Raw genomic sequence first — 15,200 nt, forward strand, 5'->3', positions numbered from 1 at the left:
GGCTGACATGCACAAGCGTTGGGTCGTTCGAGCTGAAGAACTGCTGCACACCGAACGTGGGCCTTCCACTGACCAACAACAGCGGCTTGCCTAATTCAAGGCTGAAGGTTGCCTTTACATCTTTTGCCCTTTTGGGGTAGCACAAGATGCTGATTAGACGTTGCTGGCAATCCATTGCATTGTCCGGTGAATTCAAAAGTCACTATCATCGCAATGTGATAATGGGCTTTAGATAAAGGTGCAAAAAGAGAACAGAGGAGACAATTGGCCCTTGGGCCGAAACTCGGACATATCGTGCATGATGGCAACCACTAATCCGGGGACGAGGCGGGTAATTGTCAGCCGCCAACCACGCCTCGTATATCACATCTTTGCTTACCGTGGGCATCGCTCGACTCCGATTCGACGAAATCGGACAGGAAAGTAGTTCGAGTGAAAGCAGGCGGTTGATTGGCAGTAAAAATTATGAAATTTCGACATGTGTGAGCCACGTCAACTGAGGTTGATGGACCTCAAGATCTGGCACAGACTCGCTGTACCTACGTATGACACCTTGTATTATTGAGGGGCGTTGGAATAGGCGCCACATTTCTGCCCGGAGTACGCGACGAAGAGGCTACACAGCCAGAAGGGCGGTGGGAAATACTGGGCCCAGACTTGGTGAGAATTTGAGAGGCGGGGAGAATGCGCCACCACGCTGACACCAAGCTTTCGCCATGTGCAAAATTGTAAACAAATAGACATACCTTTGTAATCTGGCCTCCTGATTTAGCAATCTGTTAGCAACGATTGCATAGTCTGACTTCGCGCATATCAATACAATAATAATACGCTTCTTATGATTTCTTGGTATTCAAGGTCTAAATCGTATATAAGTAGAAAAAGTCACAGGTAAAACTGGTTTCTTTCAACCAGAGCCATTTCTAAAGTAAGGCTTAAGTATGTACGTCGCTTCTCTGAAACCGGGATTGTACGGTTTCCATATTTGAGGCCGTAACCGGCCGTAATCGCACAAAGGAGAGAAAGCTGTTTCTCGATCGACGTCCTGTTGGGAATATAAAGGTACTGCTTCAAGACCCATATGTAGTGGCTCTTGATGGAGATTTAAGATGCATCTCTACGCTTCCTCAGGCTTCCAAACCTCTTCTTCAAGTTACCAGAGAGCTTGCGGCCTGTCGTGTTGCTGCGTCTCAAATCACCTTCCCAGTCGGCATAGCTCTGGTCACCATTGCCGGTGCTGACGCCGGCAGTACTTCCACTTGCCACGGCGGGATCGTCGGCGTGGCTAAGAGACTTGTTGCGGGAGCGTGTCTTCATCTCAATGCCGTCGTCGCCGAGGGTCTTGTGGTCGTTCAATGCCTTCTCGATTGAGTAAGAGGGCTCGCCTTTGCCTTTGAGGTCACCGTCGAGGTAGGTCTAACCGATTATTAGCGTGTTTAGATACAACAGGGCGTCTTTGAAGATGTGAGTAGATCACGTGACAGAGAAGAAAAACGTACCACACCAGGCCATCGCCTGTAGTCCCCACCCGGCTCTCGCTGCAAATCAGCGCCCTCTTCATAGTTGAGGACCCGTCCGAATCTATCCGGCACTCCAGGAGGCAAGTCTGCCACTCCCTCTAACGGACGATGCCGGGAGATGGCGTCAATGATATTTTCGCGGGGTGTCGCTTTCAAGGCCTCCTCATTTGTATGAGAGATAGCAGCAACAGGGCTGCTCTTGAAGCTCGTGTTCCGCGCAAGCAGCGCAGCGTCGTATGGTCCTTCATGGTGGTACGCAGAGGTGGTCATATCAAGACGATCGATCGAATCAGCACCTGGGTGATGCTTCTTGCGCAGATGGGGCGAGCGATGGGCTCGCTTCTCGTCCTTGCGGATGAGGTCCAAAGGACGAGTCGAGTGGTCACCAGGATAGCGCTCACGGAGGGAGTTGTTGCGGGCAATGCCGCTGCCTTTGCCTTCGAACTGGTTGGATGAAGAGAAGGGGTCTGGCTGACTGCTTCCGCGAGGTCGACCGGCCGAATACGCGCCGAATGCCTGCTCGCGGTGCGAGGGCTGCTTGTTTTCGTAGCGAGGAAATCGCTCCCGGCGCGGGCTTGCGGATTGCGGCGGAGACGGGTAGCCGTTGTGACTGTTCAGGCTGGCTCCTCGGGAGTGGTTGAGAGCAGGAGATCTGGGCGTCGGGGAGTTCATGCTGCGGCGGAAAGGATTGTTGGAGTTGGAAGAGCTGCCGGTGTCTTGCGAGCGGATTTGGACTTTGGGGCTCTCTTTCAATGACGCGGATGCCGGCGGAGACGGAGAGCTCTTCCGCGGCGCAAAGGTCGAGCCGAAGTGAGAGTTGAGCCCAGTTTCGTCACTCGGATCGGGTTCGATGAGCGGGTCTATCAGGGCGTGCGTGGCCTGTAATTGTCAGTATCGAGTGCGGAAAAGCGTCCATCGCACTCACCCAGTCCTTTTCAGCAGCCATGTCGTGAGTCGGAGGTGCCGGGAGAATTGGTGGAGAAGATGTCGTGGTGAGAGCGTTCAATGTGGTGACTCTGCGGGTGTCTTGACGAGTGTTAAGCAAGATGAGAGGGCAAGAAAACTGGAAAGGCTCCGTTCGGATTATCAAGGGTTGGGCATGCCTTGGCAGGGACGCGTGGAGGCCGGGAAGGCGGGCATGCTGTCATCCTGAAAGCAGCCTGCCTGCGAGCCGGTGTTGCCGTTTTCGCAGTCGACTTATTGGCTGCTACGTCACCGCTCGCAGGCTCCGCTTCTTCCAGGAGCTTGGGTCGCAAAGGGCCCTGACGCTGACGATAGGGCTCGCTCGATTTAGACCATTCCGCTAAGTGGTAGCTCAGATCGGAGCCGGCTTTCACTCTCCCTCCAGCTCCACCACCTCTAACTTGATGCCGCTGGTCAACTACTCTGATTCCGAGGACGAGAGCAATGGCACCCCAGCAGACACCCAGCTTCAAAAGAGGACGGGTGCGTTGAAGCGCACGCGGGATGAGACTGAAGCTTCTTCAGAGCTCCCGCCACTTCCCTCAGCCTTCCACGACCTCTACACCACTGACACGCGTCGCTCCACGCGTGACGACTCCAGTCTTCATGGCGGCCGGAAGCGTGCAATCCCACACAAAGAAGGCAATTGGATAACCCACGTCTATCTAGAGTGTAAGTCCTCACTCCACAACCTGCTTCTACAATGCCTCGTCATCGATTTGTCTGTACATACCACTGTCTGGGGTGGCCTCGCGAGTTTATCTATGGTGTCAATTGCCGACGCTCTATCTGGTTCCGGATTCTGAAAACACGCTGAGGCGCCAGGAGAAATTGCAGGAAAGCGCATCACTCTATTGAATTCAGCTAACCACGCCCCGAGGGCACCCCACACTCACAGAATCCACCACGCTCAGCACTCTCATCAGCCTCGTCCAAAAGGCCGAACACGCACAACAACCATTCAATAGCGACCCCCAAATCCACTCCTCCCTTCTCTCACCCCTTGGCACGCCTCTACCTCTCCACATCTCCCTCTCACGCTCGCTCGTCCTCGTCGCACGGCAACGCGAACCCCTTCTCGCGACTCTAAACACCAACATCCGCAAAGCCGCCGTCCGCCCCTTCGACATCGAAGCGACAACCCTGAAATGGGTCCCCAACTACGAGCGCACGCGGTGGTTCCTGGTGCTTGGCCTCGCGCGGCCCGAGGGTGATGAGCTGAATAAGTTGCTGGATGCTTGCAACGTGACCGCGGTCGAGTTTGGGCAGCCGGAACTTTACTCCGGATCTGGTAGCAATGAGGACAGCAAGGACGAGATCGAAAAGGTGGAAGGACGGAAGCACAAGAAGAAGAGGAGACGTTCTAGGCGCTCTACTAGCTCAACAAAGGTCGATGTTCTCCAGGGCCGGTCGGAAGCTTTTCATATTAGCATAGCGTGGACCCTGGAAGACCCGGGCACTGTGTATACAGAATTGCTGCAAAGTCCGGACGTGGAGGCGTTTTTGGAGAAGGAAGTTAGGGCCATGCAGGTGCGATTTGAGGGCGTGAAGGTCAAGATTGGGAATGCGGTCTGTGTGGTACCTCTGGCCAGAAAGGTAGACGATTCCCACGGGATGCTGGGGCTTTGAAAAGCGACATGGTGAGCAAGGAGCAGAATTGGTGCAATTTAGCATCTTCTACCACGCCACGCTCCCAGCACGCTGCGCACGTCAGGTAGATCCTCGAACTCCTCTCGAGCTTCCTAGCTTCAATATCAGGCACTTATATCACCTCATCCAATATTTTTGCTTAAACATGAATTGATCAAGTACAACACGTCGCCCAAATACTAGATGTTGAGCACCCGGATATACAACTGTTCTGGCTTCTCTATTGATCTCTCGATACCACTGTAAGGAGTGTCCCAGGTAAAGTGTCTTCAGTGAGTTAAGAGATAGTCTAATTCTCACTGCGTTGTCTTTCACATCAGATTTGGAGCTACCAAAGCCTGTCGGGGTAACCCAGCCAGTTGCAAGGAGTTCCCAAACTTATGTCTTGGTACTGTACCATACACTGGTTTGCAGCTGTTTGAGGCCTTCTACTATGCTTCCATAGAGACAAGTAAATGAGTCGACATTGGAGGAAGCTTCTAGGGTAGTTCGTTAGTGGGTGACAAGGGTCCTCAAATCGTACTAGGGCAGCCGACACTCCGCCACCTCCTTCTCGCCTCCAATCGTCCCGAGTCTCTGCGTCAAAATGTTATCAGAAACCTATAGCCATTACAGTGTTGTCGCTCCGACCTTAGCGAAATCATTTATCGACACCGTCGTCTGGAGTGACCCAACTGCTTTATCAACCGGTCAAAATCCAAAGATTCCCACTCCGTGACAGCGTGTGAGGGTGCTTCAGAGAGCGGCAAACAACTGTACGTACGTTTAAGAGAAGGCCTTCTCAGGTTCCAGATCCTTTGTCATGAGAGAGTCTACGAAATCAAGTATTAAAACACAAACGCGGAGGCCGAACCCGAAGGTCAGGACTGGCTGCGAAACTTGCAAGTATGTAGGCCAGAGCTTTGAAGAGCATTTCTTAGTCCTCTTTCACTCTATTCGCAATTCATAATTCGCAACCCGCAAAATTGGACTCACGATTCCTATACTCTGACAGTCCTTGGACTTCGCAATAACATTTGTCCAGGATTCGGCGAATAAAGTGTGATGAGGCGAAGCCTCATTGCCTAAGGTAATAATTTTTCCAATTATACCGCAAGCCTTGAACTCATAAATCATAGATGCACAAGCACAGGAAGAAAGTGTGATGGGTACCCAAACTCGCCGGCCGGACGCAGCTTCGTGCATTTTAACCAGACTACCATCAGCTCTCTTACCAAGGTGGACAAGTCTCTTCACTCTTTGGCTGGGAGCCCTGAAGAGTCACGCTATCTAGAGTACTATTTCCATCGTGCCGGTCCTAGGCTATCTGGAAACCTCGACTCGGATCTTTGGATGCGAATAGTGCTCCAATTCGCTTCTGCAGAGCCAGCTATACGACATGCAACTATGGTCATAAGCTATTTGTACGAGAGACGAATTGAACATCAGCAAGCAGCATCCCCGCTTGCTCTTGCTCTCCCCGCTAAAGGAGAGAGGTTCTTCTTGAAACACTACAACGAGGCTATTAGATGTCTAGTCGCTCGTATGCAGACAAGGTCGAACGCCTTAGAGATATCTTTGGTCACCTGCATGCTTTTCGTATGCATGGAGATACTACGCGCTGAGCAGAGCAAATTCGCTATGGCACACTTCTTGAGTGGTCTGGACATAGTAGCGACTCTTCGAGCTCGAAAACGTCTTGGTCTACCTTCAGCTTCGCAAAAGTTACTCACTTCACCAGATAGCCCCACTCTTACTTTCGTGGAAGACAAGCTGGTCCCAGCTTTCGCACGATTGACCATGACAGCTCTACTTTTCGGTCACAGAGCACCTCAACTCTACCTGTCCCCGTCGTCAACCACGTCTGGATTACTTCTCAGTATACCGCCAACGTTCTCTACCTTCCACGAAGCCCGTCTTTCGCTCTATGACATCATGAACCTCGCCTTAATGTTCATCCATTCCATTAATTGCAAGAAATACGAACCCTCCGGCTTTCTCCCCGGCGACCTCGACCACCACCGCCATTTCTGCGCCCTCATCCCCCAATGGTCCACCGCCTTCGAAGCCTCCACCGCCACCATCTGCACGACGCCCTCCCTCCGCGAATCCAGCACCGTCCTCCGCATCCTCTACACCGTCACCCACATCTGGTTAATCTGCTGCATGGACCCCACCGAGATGGCCTACGACGCCCACCTCCCCGCCTTCAAACACGCCCTCGTCCTCTCCACCCAGATCCTCGAGTCCGGCACTCTAGCGACAGAAACACCGACCACATCCTCCTCCTCCTCCTCCTCCGCCTTCTCGTTCGAGCCCGAACTCATCCCCCCCGTCTACTTCGTCGCCCACCGCTGCCGCGACCCGCACACCCGGCGCGACGCGCTCGCCCTACTGCGGCAGTACCCGCGGCGCGAGGGGCTCTGGACCACGTCGACCAGCGCGGCGAGCGTGGCGCGCATCATCTTGCGCGAGGAAGCGCGGAGCGGCGGCGAGGGCGGGGCGTGGCCGGCCGAGGAGATGCGGATCCACGATGCGGTGTACTCGGACGAGGCGCCGGCGCTCAAGGCTGCGTTCTACGCGGTGCCCGGGGGCAGGGGCACGGAGAGGGTGGTGTGGGGAGAGGAGATGGATTTGATGCGGGAGGAGCGGGTCACGAGGGAGGAGTGGAGGGGGGTGTGGTAGGAGGTAGCAAGTAGTACAGCACCAAGACATGAGTTTGAGCACTCTTTGGGACTGCTTGGGGGACTCTGATAGGCTTTTAAACCTCGAAATAGGCTGTGAAAGGCAATATAGTGGAAATTAGACTATCTTTTGATGTAGCTAGTATCTGCTACCTGGGGTGCTCCTTATAGTGGTGTCGAGCGAGCAAGAGTGGAATTGTAGCAGTCGTACATCCGCGTTCCTAAACTTATGACCTAGTACTGTATACTGGAGGGCCTCAAGTAGCTGCAAGCCAGTGTATGATACAGTAATACTAATAACTACATAAGTTTGGGCACTCCTTGCGACTGCTTGGAGTACTCCGATAGGCTTCTAAACATCTAGACAGGGTGTGAAAGCCAATATAGTGGAAATTAGCCTACCGTTTGACGCAGGTGATACCTAGTACCTGGGGTGCTCCCCACAGTGGTGTCGAGAGAGCAAGAGCGAAGCTATAGCAGTCGTATATCCGTGTGCCCAAATGTATGACATAGTACTGTATACTGGAGGGCCCCAAGCAGTTGTAAACCAGTGTACCAAGATATAGGCTTGAGCGCTCTTTGCCACTGTTTGGGGTACCCCGATAGGCTTTTAAAACTCTAACTAGGATGTAAAAGTCAGCATAGTGGAAATTGGACTACCTTTTAACGTAGCTGTTACCTGCTATCTGGGGCGCTCCTTACGGCGTCGTCGAGCGAGCAAGAGTGAAGTTGGAGCAGTGATATATCCGTGTACTTGGGGTTTGATTCCTATGCTACAGTGTACTTTACAGACCTCATCCAACTCTTGAGATCATACCACTAATGGTATCAAATCTTACAAATCGTCCTGCTACCTCCTCCTCTCCTCGCCCTACTGATAGACTGGTGAGCCGCGCCGATTAGGAGGCACAATTTTAGGCTCCAGTTCCTCCTTCTCAATCATCTCCTTCTTCGTGAACACCAACTCAAGCTCGTCTCCTGGTTTCTCGCCACCCGTCTCCATCGACCACTTCACGACGCGTGCCTTCACGTCCACTACCCTTGGGCCCAACTCCACGCCTTGCTCCCATAGTTCCGTCTGCACAGCCCTAAAGGCCTCGCCCTCGCCGTCTCCGGGTTTAAAGTTGAATTCACCCTGCGCATTCCACAACCCCTCCTTCTCAAACTTCAACAGGTCGTCGGTAGGTTCCAGCGATGCCCAGATATCGTACGGTGAGTACCGGATGCGAACTTCTTGCGGTGGTTGATTTTCGGTTGGATTAAGAAGCATGTAGAGGGCAGATGCGATGACCTTGGTCCAGTAGCGGATACGTAGAGGGAGTTTCATGTCTGCCGGTAGTGAGGCACGGCTGTGGTACTTCGGCCGGGACACGAAGAACAAGGGTATGGTGATGCTTGTGAGGGCGATAGGTGGAGTCGACAAGAACGCGAACAACGGCATGACTTCGTATGTCTCAAGGCGATCGAGTGCGGTGCGCGCATCAGTGGGGGTAGACTCCTCCCATTGTGGCCCTGAGGTAGGGTCAGAAAACGGGTAATGCCCGTCGAAGCCAAAAGGATCGCTAGAGTCTTGATCTTCTGCGTTGCCGTCCTCTCGCACGTCTTGTACATCTTGAGCATCCTCGTAAAACTGTTCCCAAGAGTAGTCCGGCCACCCGCTTCGGTCTTCGTAGTAGTTGTCGTCATAGTATTCGCTGCTATCTCCAGCGTAGTCCCAGGAAGTTTCGGTTTGGCTTTCTCTAGGTTGTGGACCACCTAATTTGAGGCGGTAGGCTGACCGTTCCGAACACGACTGGGAGTCGTCCCAACGCCATGGGGGGTAAAATCTCAGGTTGGGAAATGTGACCCAGTCAAGCTCGATGCGCTTCAACCAGCTCAGTACTTCGGGTCCAACAGGATCATCAACGTGGCGCACCAAGGGCTGTTTTTGTTTAGCGTTATTCATATCATCCTTTTGGTCTTCGACGTTGCCTACTCCTTCTTGAATCATCTTTAGAAATTTCATCAAGACAAACGGTCCGCATGAGAGAAACACGGTATGCTTCTTGAGAAACACCTCTAACGCCTCGCGCGCTACTTGACGATTCCAGAGCATATCTTCTTGATGAAGCACCAGAAGAATTGCCCCTGGGGTGGACTTGAAGTATGTCAAATGGCGGCGTTCGATACGGAGCGCGCGCGGGGACCGTGAGTCTGGGATTTCGAAGACGTGATAGTACACTTGATCGCGAAGTTCGCGAGGAAGATCGAGGAAGCGAAAGACTTGCTCCGCAGCGTCCCTAGCGGTGTCGAAGACTGGGGCAGTTTCTGGTGGGACTTCAATGACGGTGTCCTGCAATGACGCAGGAAATGGTGCATCAAGATCCATAGCGAGCGATGCGACGGCCAGGCTGAAGAAGCCTAGACTGAGTGCTGTACGATGAGTCTCTGATTAGCCAAGTATGTGGACCGCCGCCGTGTTGTGTCGACGGGCAGTGTGTTGTTTGTTGTCGGAGAGAGAAATCCTGAAGTTGTAGCCTTGAAGAAAGTCGGCCTAGGTGGCCCACCGCGCCGAGGCTACCCCTCCACGTGGGGCATAGAAAAAGTGGTACTCTTTCTTTGAACAGGTCGCCGTGGGTGTGCTGCTTGGGATGCTTCAATGCATTTGGGAGTGATGGAAACTCTTCACTTTGGACAATTTAAAAAGTCGTTGAAGCGCTCCAAGCAGTGGCAGACAGGTGTACGCATGAGGCTGCCTATGTTAAACAAAAATTGGCAGTCCACGAATCCGTGGTTCTAATTTAAACCTCATAATGTACACACTACTTCTATACTTCGTGTACGTTTGTTCAGCAGCGCATGAGGTCCTCTGGTATATCAATGTCATTCGTAAAGTACTAGCGCTGGCAAGCCTGATAACTCTCCGAGCCACTCAGACGGTGTTACTTCCTTTGTTGGAGCCCGAGTGTGCCACTTTTTCTCCGCCCTCCGAACTCAGCCCAGGCGCAACGAACCGACCACGTGACAAACCTCTCACCCTACAGTACAAAACCACGAGCAATCCCTAACCCAGCAACGCCAAACCAACCTCCCAAGATAGGTCGCCGATAAACCTCTAAACTCAGCTCCAGATCCGCAACCCTCAAGCCCCCCCAAATCCCCCCTTCAACACCATCCCCATCCGCCAAATCCCCCGCTGCGCCTCAAATCCCCCTTTCCCAAAATCCCCACGCTCGCCACCACCCACCCAATCCCGCATCCCCGATTAGCCCGCGCCCCCGGGATCCCAAACCTCACTTGCCAACGCGACCGTTGCTAAAATAGAGATAGAGCCCCTGTCTCCCGTCGCCGTCGGGGGCCATCGCCTCGAGAACCGCACGTTTGCCAACGGGCATCTATCTACGTAGGGCGCCGCGGCGGAGTGTGGGGGATCTCGGGGATATCGATCCTGGAGGATTGCGGATTGCCGGGGGGAAAACAGCCCCCTACTGACTTACTTAACCGATTGAGGTGCTAACTATCGGTGAGGCCGTTGAAGAGGCTGCATTTGGAGTCTGGCATCTGCACGGGCATGGGCCGCGGAGCGGGCTGGTTTAGGGAGTAGACATGCATCTAGCATTCAGCAGGCAGCAGGCTGACGCCTGCGACGTAGATGTGCGACTGTTTAGGGGAGAGAGAGCTGGGGGGGGGGGGAGACGGTTGTGTAGCATCACGCGTTGGGGAGGGGAGTGAATAGGGGTTGGGAGCTTTCGGTGTGACCGACTCTCTCTGGAGTGGATCTCTAGAGTGGCGAAACTCGGGGATTTTGCAGCTGTGAGGCTCTCAGGGGCGTGATCCTGCTTGAGCATGGTTCGGCGTGATTGCTGAAGGACAGCATTTTCAGCAGAGTAGTCTTGGCAGAGTGTGTTGAACGTATTCGTATTGATCAGACACCCAAGCCATCTCGGCAGCAACGATTATTTTTGATCTCGCTCTAAGACTCTCATAGCGCCGAGTTTGTAACTTGATATGCAAAGAACAGCTCATGTATACGTAAACATGCTGGTTTCCATATTGTATTACTTAGCTACATTCCCGTCCAAGTAGTGTCACGCGTGGGAAAAGCAAGGTCCCTTAGTGCGTATGTCAGCCTTTGATTGAAGGGCGGCACGACAGGCTCTAAAGCCGTTGATGCCAACCAGAAGTAACACTGCAACGTGTTGCTCTTGCTTCGAAGGTTGGACTGCAGAGGAGGAGAGGCTGCCTCGTTGGATGAAAATGGCCCGCAGGTTGTGAAGCCTTGGTAGAGGGTAGGACGGCAACGTGCAATATGTGCTGTGAATCATTGACGACCTGTCTCATCTAGCGGTCACATTCCAGAGCATTCAGAGATGACTAATAAAGTGAATTATTTGGCAATGAGAAAGATATTGGCAGCCAGACCTAAATACGGTTTCTGCATGAATTCGATAAATTGGAATGAGACAATCAACGAACCCGACGCATTTTTCGGGGTGGCGAAAGATTCCATACGGCGAGGATATGAGATAGTACTGAGACAGGAGCAATCATACTGCTTGCCTCCATATGCTGGCGTGGCGCGAATGCAACGCGAGAACGCACCTGTGCAATAGTATGGCTGTTATGATATAGCCACTCTTAGTTAGCAGTACTTGGGACCTACCACGCGTGAAGAGAAGCATACTGGTTCGGTATGCGCACGATCGCGCCGCAACGCCACGAAGCGCACAAAAAGCTGGTATCATAATACAGTTGCTAAGGGACTTTCCAGGACTCCATGAGGTCTCATGTATCGATTTGAGCCGACGGGCTAGTGTCAATAACGGACGATATCGCAATAGCGCTAGACAACGTTCCATAGATATAGGAAAACGTTGAACGCCGTCCTCACCGACATGGCAGATTAGAGGCTGTACTTGATATCGGTGGGTGCAGTGGATCGTGAAGGATGGCATACTGCACACTGCCGACGGCTACAAGGCATGCTCTCGCACCTGACACGACGGCGTTCAAGTCGCAACCCGGGTTATCGGGAGCGTGTGGTCGCACATTCGGCCCGGGTGATCCAGTCGACGTCGATGGTGTGGCTGACAAAGCCATGTGCGAGTTGCAGTATGACTCTGGTCATGTTGAGCATGTGGTTTCGGGAGCTGGGCACCTGTGGTGGCGGAGATGGGCCATGGCGCGGGGACAGATGCATCTGGAGAGCACGATGGCAATCATGGCGCTCAACGGGCCAGATGAAGAAGCTTGCTGTTGCTTTTGCCCGCAATCGTAGACCACGAAGGAATGAGCGTACCGGATGCTATTTTGGTCCTGTAGTCAGGAGGCCTATTGGCGCGTGTAACAGAGGGGCAGCAGGTTGAAGGAGGACGCAAGATGATTGCTTTTCATTCCTTTGTTGGGATGGGCGGCATCTAGATGATACCCCATGATGCTAGGAGCTCACCGAGCGGCATCGGAGTCCATTCTCAGTTCACGCCTCGGACGCCGACAGCGATCGGCGCCTCGAGGCACTGGGAGGCGCGTGAAAGCAGCCACAATGCGTCAAGCTGAGGGTGAGTCTGGGACGGCGCATACGGCCGTTGTACCAAGATTCGGGAGGGAGGTACGTACCAAGATGGAAAGAACCAGACAGTGGAGAAGATTTAGGAATGACATGCAGCGGCAGCTAGGCACACGATGCAAGCAAGCGATGGCTACCGTACCCCTCTGTGCGACGCCGCCTCGGGGCTGGCGGGTTCCGACTGGCTGCGATGCGGAGGGGTGGAGTCGACTCTTGAGGGCGATGGTGAAGGCCTGGCAGGGCGAGTTTGCGGCTGCCGTGGCAGGTCGAACGTGATGGAAACGCTGCCGTGCTCTCCCTGGCATGATGCAGGCGGCCAGTCAGCCCGGGGTGCGTGGGAGGGCAGAGGGGAGCTTGCAACGCCGCAGTTGCACGAGATCTGTGAGGCTGCGGGGGCATCTTCGGCGCGGGCGATCGAGTCATGGGCTTGGTGTGCAACGCGAGCGCAGCAGGCAGGTCGTCAGGACAAAGAGAGGCTGGCGGGCGCGTGCAACTCGGCCTGCGGGCGCCGTGGCCACGGTGCGATGGTGGTTTGGTGTTGCAGTGCGCAAGGCCGCGAAACACATGTGCTCGCCTGTCCGGGCCGTGTTTGGCTGCAGCGACGGCTGAGTGGCTCGCGCGGTCGAGGAGCTTGCAGGGCCGACGGGAGGCATGGGCGCGCAAAGAGGCTGTGTTGAGGCCGTTTGGCCAAAAGTCCGGCCGCGGGCTCGGGGGTCTGTCCCGTCTGTCGCAAGTCATGGCCCGGTGGAGTCCATGCTGGAGTTGGAGTCCACGCCGGTGTTGGCGTCCATGCTCGCTGGCGCGGGAGTCAGGGGCGTGGGATCGCGACGCTGTGTTGAGCCCTGCTTACGAGCTGCCTGGCCGGCGCTGGCTCGATGATGGCTCCAGGATGGCTGGGCATTGCGAATGGTACAGGATAGCTCGAGGGATGGCAGCCTCTCGCGGTCAGTGCGTGCAGCGATACGCGGTAGCGAGGCCGTTGAGGTTTGATGAAGAGCAACCCAGGCTGCGTCGGGGAGGAGCGTGGAGACCTGAGGCAGGCAAGACAGCACGGGAGCAGAGGCGGCGCCCTGCCTGAGGCCTGAGAGCCCGTGGCTGCTCGCTCCGAGAGGCGCACGGTGTCCATGGCCAGGAGGTTTTGCTTTTCGGCTCCGCTCAGACAGGCAGGTCTCTCGCACCACCTCCCGTTAAGCGGCAATCTCGTGTGTGGAGATCCCGCCCGCGCTAGTGCTCCCACGCTGGAGCCACGAGGCTGCTCTGGAGGCTTGTCGACGCCGCCCAATCGCGCCCTCGCTGCGGGCCCCGCCGCCCACCACCCAGTCCGCCCAGCATCGAGGCGGCGAGAGCTCGGGAGCAGGTGCCGGCCGCTGATGCTGGTGATGCTGGTGCAGGTGCGGGATGCTCGATGCTTGGCGGAGCTTCTCAGCGTGCTCCCTCCTGCTCCCTCCTGGTCGAGGGCGGTGGATCGCGATGGAGCCGGCGGCAGCGAGACCACACCACCCGTCCGATATGACGAGGGAGATCGGGCTAACGCGACTGGGCGGGCGATTCCCACGTGCCGCAACGGCAGATGGGATGGTTTGCTTGTCCAGGCTGGGCGCTGGGCGATGCTCCCTGGCAATTGGCTCCGCCCCGGCCTGCTCTCCAACATCTTCTGCTGTCCGTCGCCGTCGGCACGCCGAACAGAGTGCCACCAGACCAGAGTCCCCAGCGAGCGCGCACTGTCGTCTGTCCGCCGCCCCGGGTCCCAGAGTCCATGCAAGGCACGCCCGCCCCGCTGGTCGATTCAGCCGGCCGTCGCTGAAGAAAGACTCGATCGCCCCAAGCACAAGTCCGCGACCCTCACCACTCCACCCCTCTGAGTCCTGCGCTGAGCTCCGCCTGCCAATTCGACCTGCCCGACGTCCCCTCCCGTCGCCCACGGGACTCGCACCCGCTGCTCTGCGCGCGTCTTGACTGCCGCGTCTTGTGCTCGCCCGCGTCACCCGTCCGTCCTGGCTCCCTTCTCTTGTGCAACGCTCAGCGCCACTCCACGCCATTCGACTGCTGCTGCTCGTGAGCCCTCCAGCCCATTGGAGCATTGGAGCACTGGAGCACTGGAGCACTGGAGCACTGGAGCACTGGAGCCCTTCGCAGTTCGCGCCGCCGCTTGCTGACGCGCCTCGCTCTGCGCCTTGTCCGTCGAGGGAGCGTTCTGTCCGCGGCGTCGTCCACCGCCTGCCCGTCCGACGACACCACGCCCTAACCACCGCTGTGCGCCTGTCAATCCTCGACCGTCCCAGCGCCCCGCCTGAGAGCGCTGTGTGGGCCGCCTGGACTGTCTTCGGTGCTTGAGCGACTGCAGCCACGTCCGTTTTGGCTGCGCGAGCGTCCTGACCTCGATGCCGGCGTCCTGAACAGTTCCCTGGCGCCTCTCCCCTCTGCTACCGGCTGGCGCGAGCTGCCCGTCCACGCTCTCTCGATCGAAGGCGCTGCTGCCGAGATCCTCGCGCGGCGTGCAGGTATTTCGAGAGCAATTGGAAGGTTGGCGGAGCTTGGCGTTGCAGATTTCGTGCCCCGCCCAAAACGTGAGTGCCCTGAAGGGAAGCAACCACCAACCCAATCTCAACCCGTGCCCTCGCCCGAGAAGGCAACTCCCCTCGACTCTTTGTTCTCCTCCCAGCCTCACCCACCTTAAACCCACCGCGGCCCACTCCGCTCGAGTCCTGCTCTCTCCGTCTATTCTTCGTTCTATTCCTTTGTGTTCTCGTCGTCGCCGCGACCGCAAGACGAGTCCTAGCGTCGACTGCTCGGCACAGAACGCCATTGGTGCATCCTCTCCTTCTGGCTTTGTCTGCATCACCACCTCAAGCCAAGTTC

The 15,200-nt window shown here is 55.6% G+C and overlaps 7 protein-coding genes across 7 annotated transcripts; 2 read left to right on the top strand and 5 right to left on the bottom strand.

Moving 5' to 3' along the window:
* Positions 1 to 473: 473 nt before the first annotated feature.
* Positions 474 to 809, bottom strand: BDZ99DRAFT_85702 (uncharacterized protein). Its single transcript, XM_033728970.1, has one exon. The coding sequence runs from the start codon at positions 742 to 744 to the stop codon at positions 559 to 561; it is 186 nt and encodes a 61-aa protein (XP_033573760.1). The 5' UTR covers positions 745 to 809; the 3' UTR covers positions 474 to 558.
* A 19-nt stretch (positions 810 to 828) lies between these two features.
* BDZ99DRAFT_465584 (uncharacterized protein) lies at positions 829 to 2,555 on the bottom strand. The gene is made up of 3 exons (XM_033720578.1): positions 2,446 to 2,555; positions 1,500 to 2,399; positions 829 to 1,416 (listed from the first exon to the last, which is right to left on the bottom strand). Exons 1-3 carry the CDS (start codon positions 2,464 to 2,466, stop codon positions 1,105 to 1,107), a joined length of 1,233 nt encoding a protein of 410 aa, XP_033573761.1. The 5' UTR covers positions 2,467 to 2,555; the 3' UTR covers positions 829 to 1,104.
* Positions 2,556 to 2,745: 190 nt separating this feature from the next.
* Positions 2,746 to 4,112, top strand: BDZ99DRAFT_448347 (uncharacterized protein; the record flags this gene model as incomplete). The annotated part of the gene is made up of 2 exons (XM_033718061.1): positions 2,746 to 3,155; positions 3,364 to 4,112. Exons 1-2 carry the CDS (start codon positions 2,888 to 2,890, stop codon positions 4,110 to 4,112), a joined length of 1,017 nt encoding a protein of 338 aa, XP_033573762.1. The 5' UTR covers positions 2,746 to 2,887.
* Positions 4,113 to 4,592: 480 nt separating this feature from the next.
* BDZ99DRAFT_85740 (uncharacterized protein) lies at positions 4,593 to 7,121 on the top strand. Its single transcript, XM_033728971.1, has 3 exons — positions 4,593 to 5,018; positions 5,158 to 5,202; positions 5,252 to 7,121. Exons 1-3 carry the CDS (start codon positions 4,936 to 4,938, stop codon positions 6,795 to 6,797), a joined length of 1,674 nt encoding a protein of 557 aa, XP_033573763.1. The 5' UTR covers positions 4,593 to 4,935; the 3' UTR covers positions 6,798 to 7,121.
* A 419-nt stretch (positions 7,122 to 7,540) lies between these two features.
* Positions 7,541 to 9,273, bottom strand: BDZ99DRAFT_422012 (uncharacterized protein). The gene is made up of 2 exons (XM_033716966.1): positions 8,772 to 9,273; positions 7,541 to 8,717 (listed from the first exon to the last, which is right to left on the bottom strand). Exons 1-2 carry the CDS (start codon positions 9,162 to 9,164, stop codon positions 7,668 to 7,670), a joined length of 1,443 nt encoding a protein of 480 aa, XP_033573764.1. The 5' UTR covers positions 9,165 to 9,273; the 3' UTR covers positions 7,541 to 7,667.
* Positions 9,274 to 11,968: 2,695 nt separating this feature from the next.
* On the bottom strand, positions 11,969 to 13,992 carry BDZ99DRAFT_537666 (uncharacterized protein; the record flags this gene model as incomplete). Its single annotated transcript, XM_033726617.1, has 2 exons — positions 11,969 to 13,097; positions 13,192 to 13,992. 2 exons carry the CDS (start codon positions 13,990 to 13,992, stop codon positions 12,447 to 12,449), a joined length of 1,452 nt encoding a protein of 483 aa, XP_033573765.1. The 3' UTR covers positions 11,969 to 12,446.
* A 330-nt stretch (positions 13,993 to 14,322) lies between these two features.
* Positions 14,323 to 15,147, bottom strand: BDZ99DRAFT_523371 (uncharacterized protein; the record flags this gene model as incomplete). Its single annotated transcript, XM_033725800.1, has 1 exon — positions 14,323 to 15,147. The coding sequence occupies one exon, from the start codon at positions 15,145 to 15,147 to the stop codon at positions 14,323 to 14,325; it is 825 nt and encodes a 274-aa protein (XP_033573766.1).
* Between the last annotated feature and the right edge of the window lie 53 nt (positions 15,148 to 15,200).

Source organism: Mytilinidion resinicola (assembly GCF_010093595.1).
Source record: "Mytilinidion resinicola strain CBS 304.34 unplaced genomic scaffold BDZ99scaffold_15, whole genome shotgun sequence".
Classification (NCBI taxonomy): Eukaryota; Fungi; Ascomycota; class Dothideomycetes; order Mytilinidiales; family Mytilinidiaceae; genus Mytilinidion; species Mytilinidion resinicola.

Excerpts from the sequence above, each read along its gene's own strand:
- BDZ99DRAFT_85740 (XM_033728971.1), top strand. The coding sequence starts at position 4,936 with ATGAGAGAGTCTACGAAATCAAGTATTAAAACACAAACGCGGAGGCCG. Across the intron at positions 5,019-5,157 it reads ACTGGCTGCGAAACTTGCAA|GATTCGGCGAATAAAGTGTG; the intron begins GTATGTAGGCCA and ends ACATTTGTCCAG. Across the intron at positions 5,203-5,251 it reads GCGAAGCCTCATTGCCTAAG|ATGCACAAGCACAGGAAGAA; the intron begins GTAATAATTTTT and ends CATAAATCATAG.
- BDZ99DRAFT_465584 (XM_033720578.1), bottom strand. The coding sequence starts at position 2,466 with ATGGCTGCTGAAAAGGACTGG. Across the intron at positions 2,400-2,445 it reads TGGCTGCTGAAAAGGACTGG|GCCACGCACGCCCTGATAGA; the intron begins GTGAGTGCGATG and ends TGACAATTACAG. Across the intron at positions 1,417-1,499 it reads ACAGGCGATGGCCTGGTGTG|ACCTACCTCGACGGTGACCT; the intron begins GTACGTTTTTCT and ends ATAATCGGTTAG.
- BDZ99DRAFT_422012 (XM_033716966.1), bottom strand. The coding sequence starts at position 9,164 with ATGGATCTTGATGCACCATTTCCTGCGTCATTGCAGGACACCGTCATT. Across the intron at positions 8,718-8,771 it reads TAAAGATGATTCAAGAAGGA|CCCTTGGTGCGCCACGTTGA; the intron begins GTAGGCAACGTC and ends AAACAAAAACAG.
- BDZ99DRAFT_85702 (XM_033728970.1), bottom strand. The coding sequence starts at position 744 with ATGTCTATTTGTTTACAATTTTGCACATGGCGAAAGCTTGGTGTCAGC.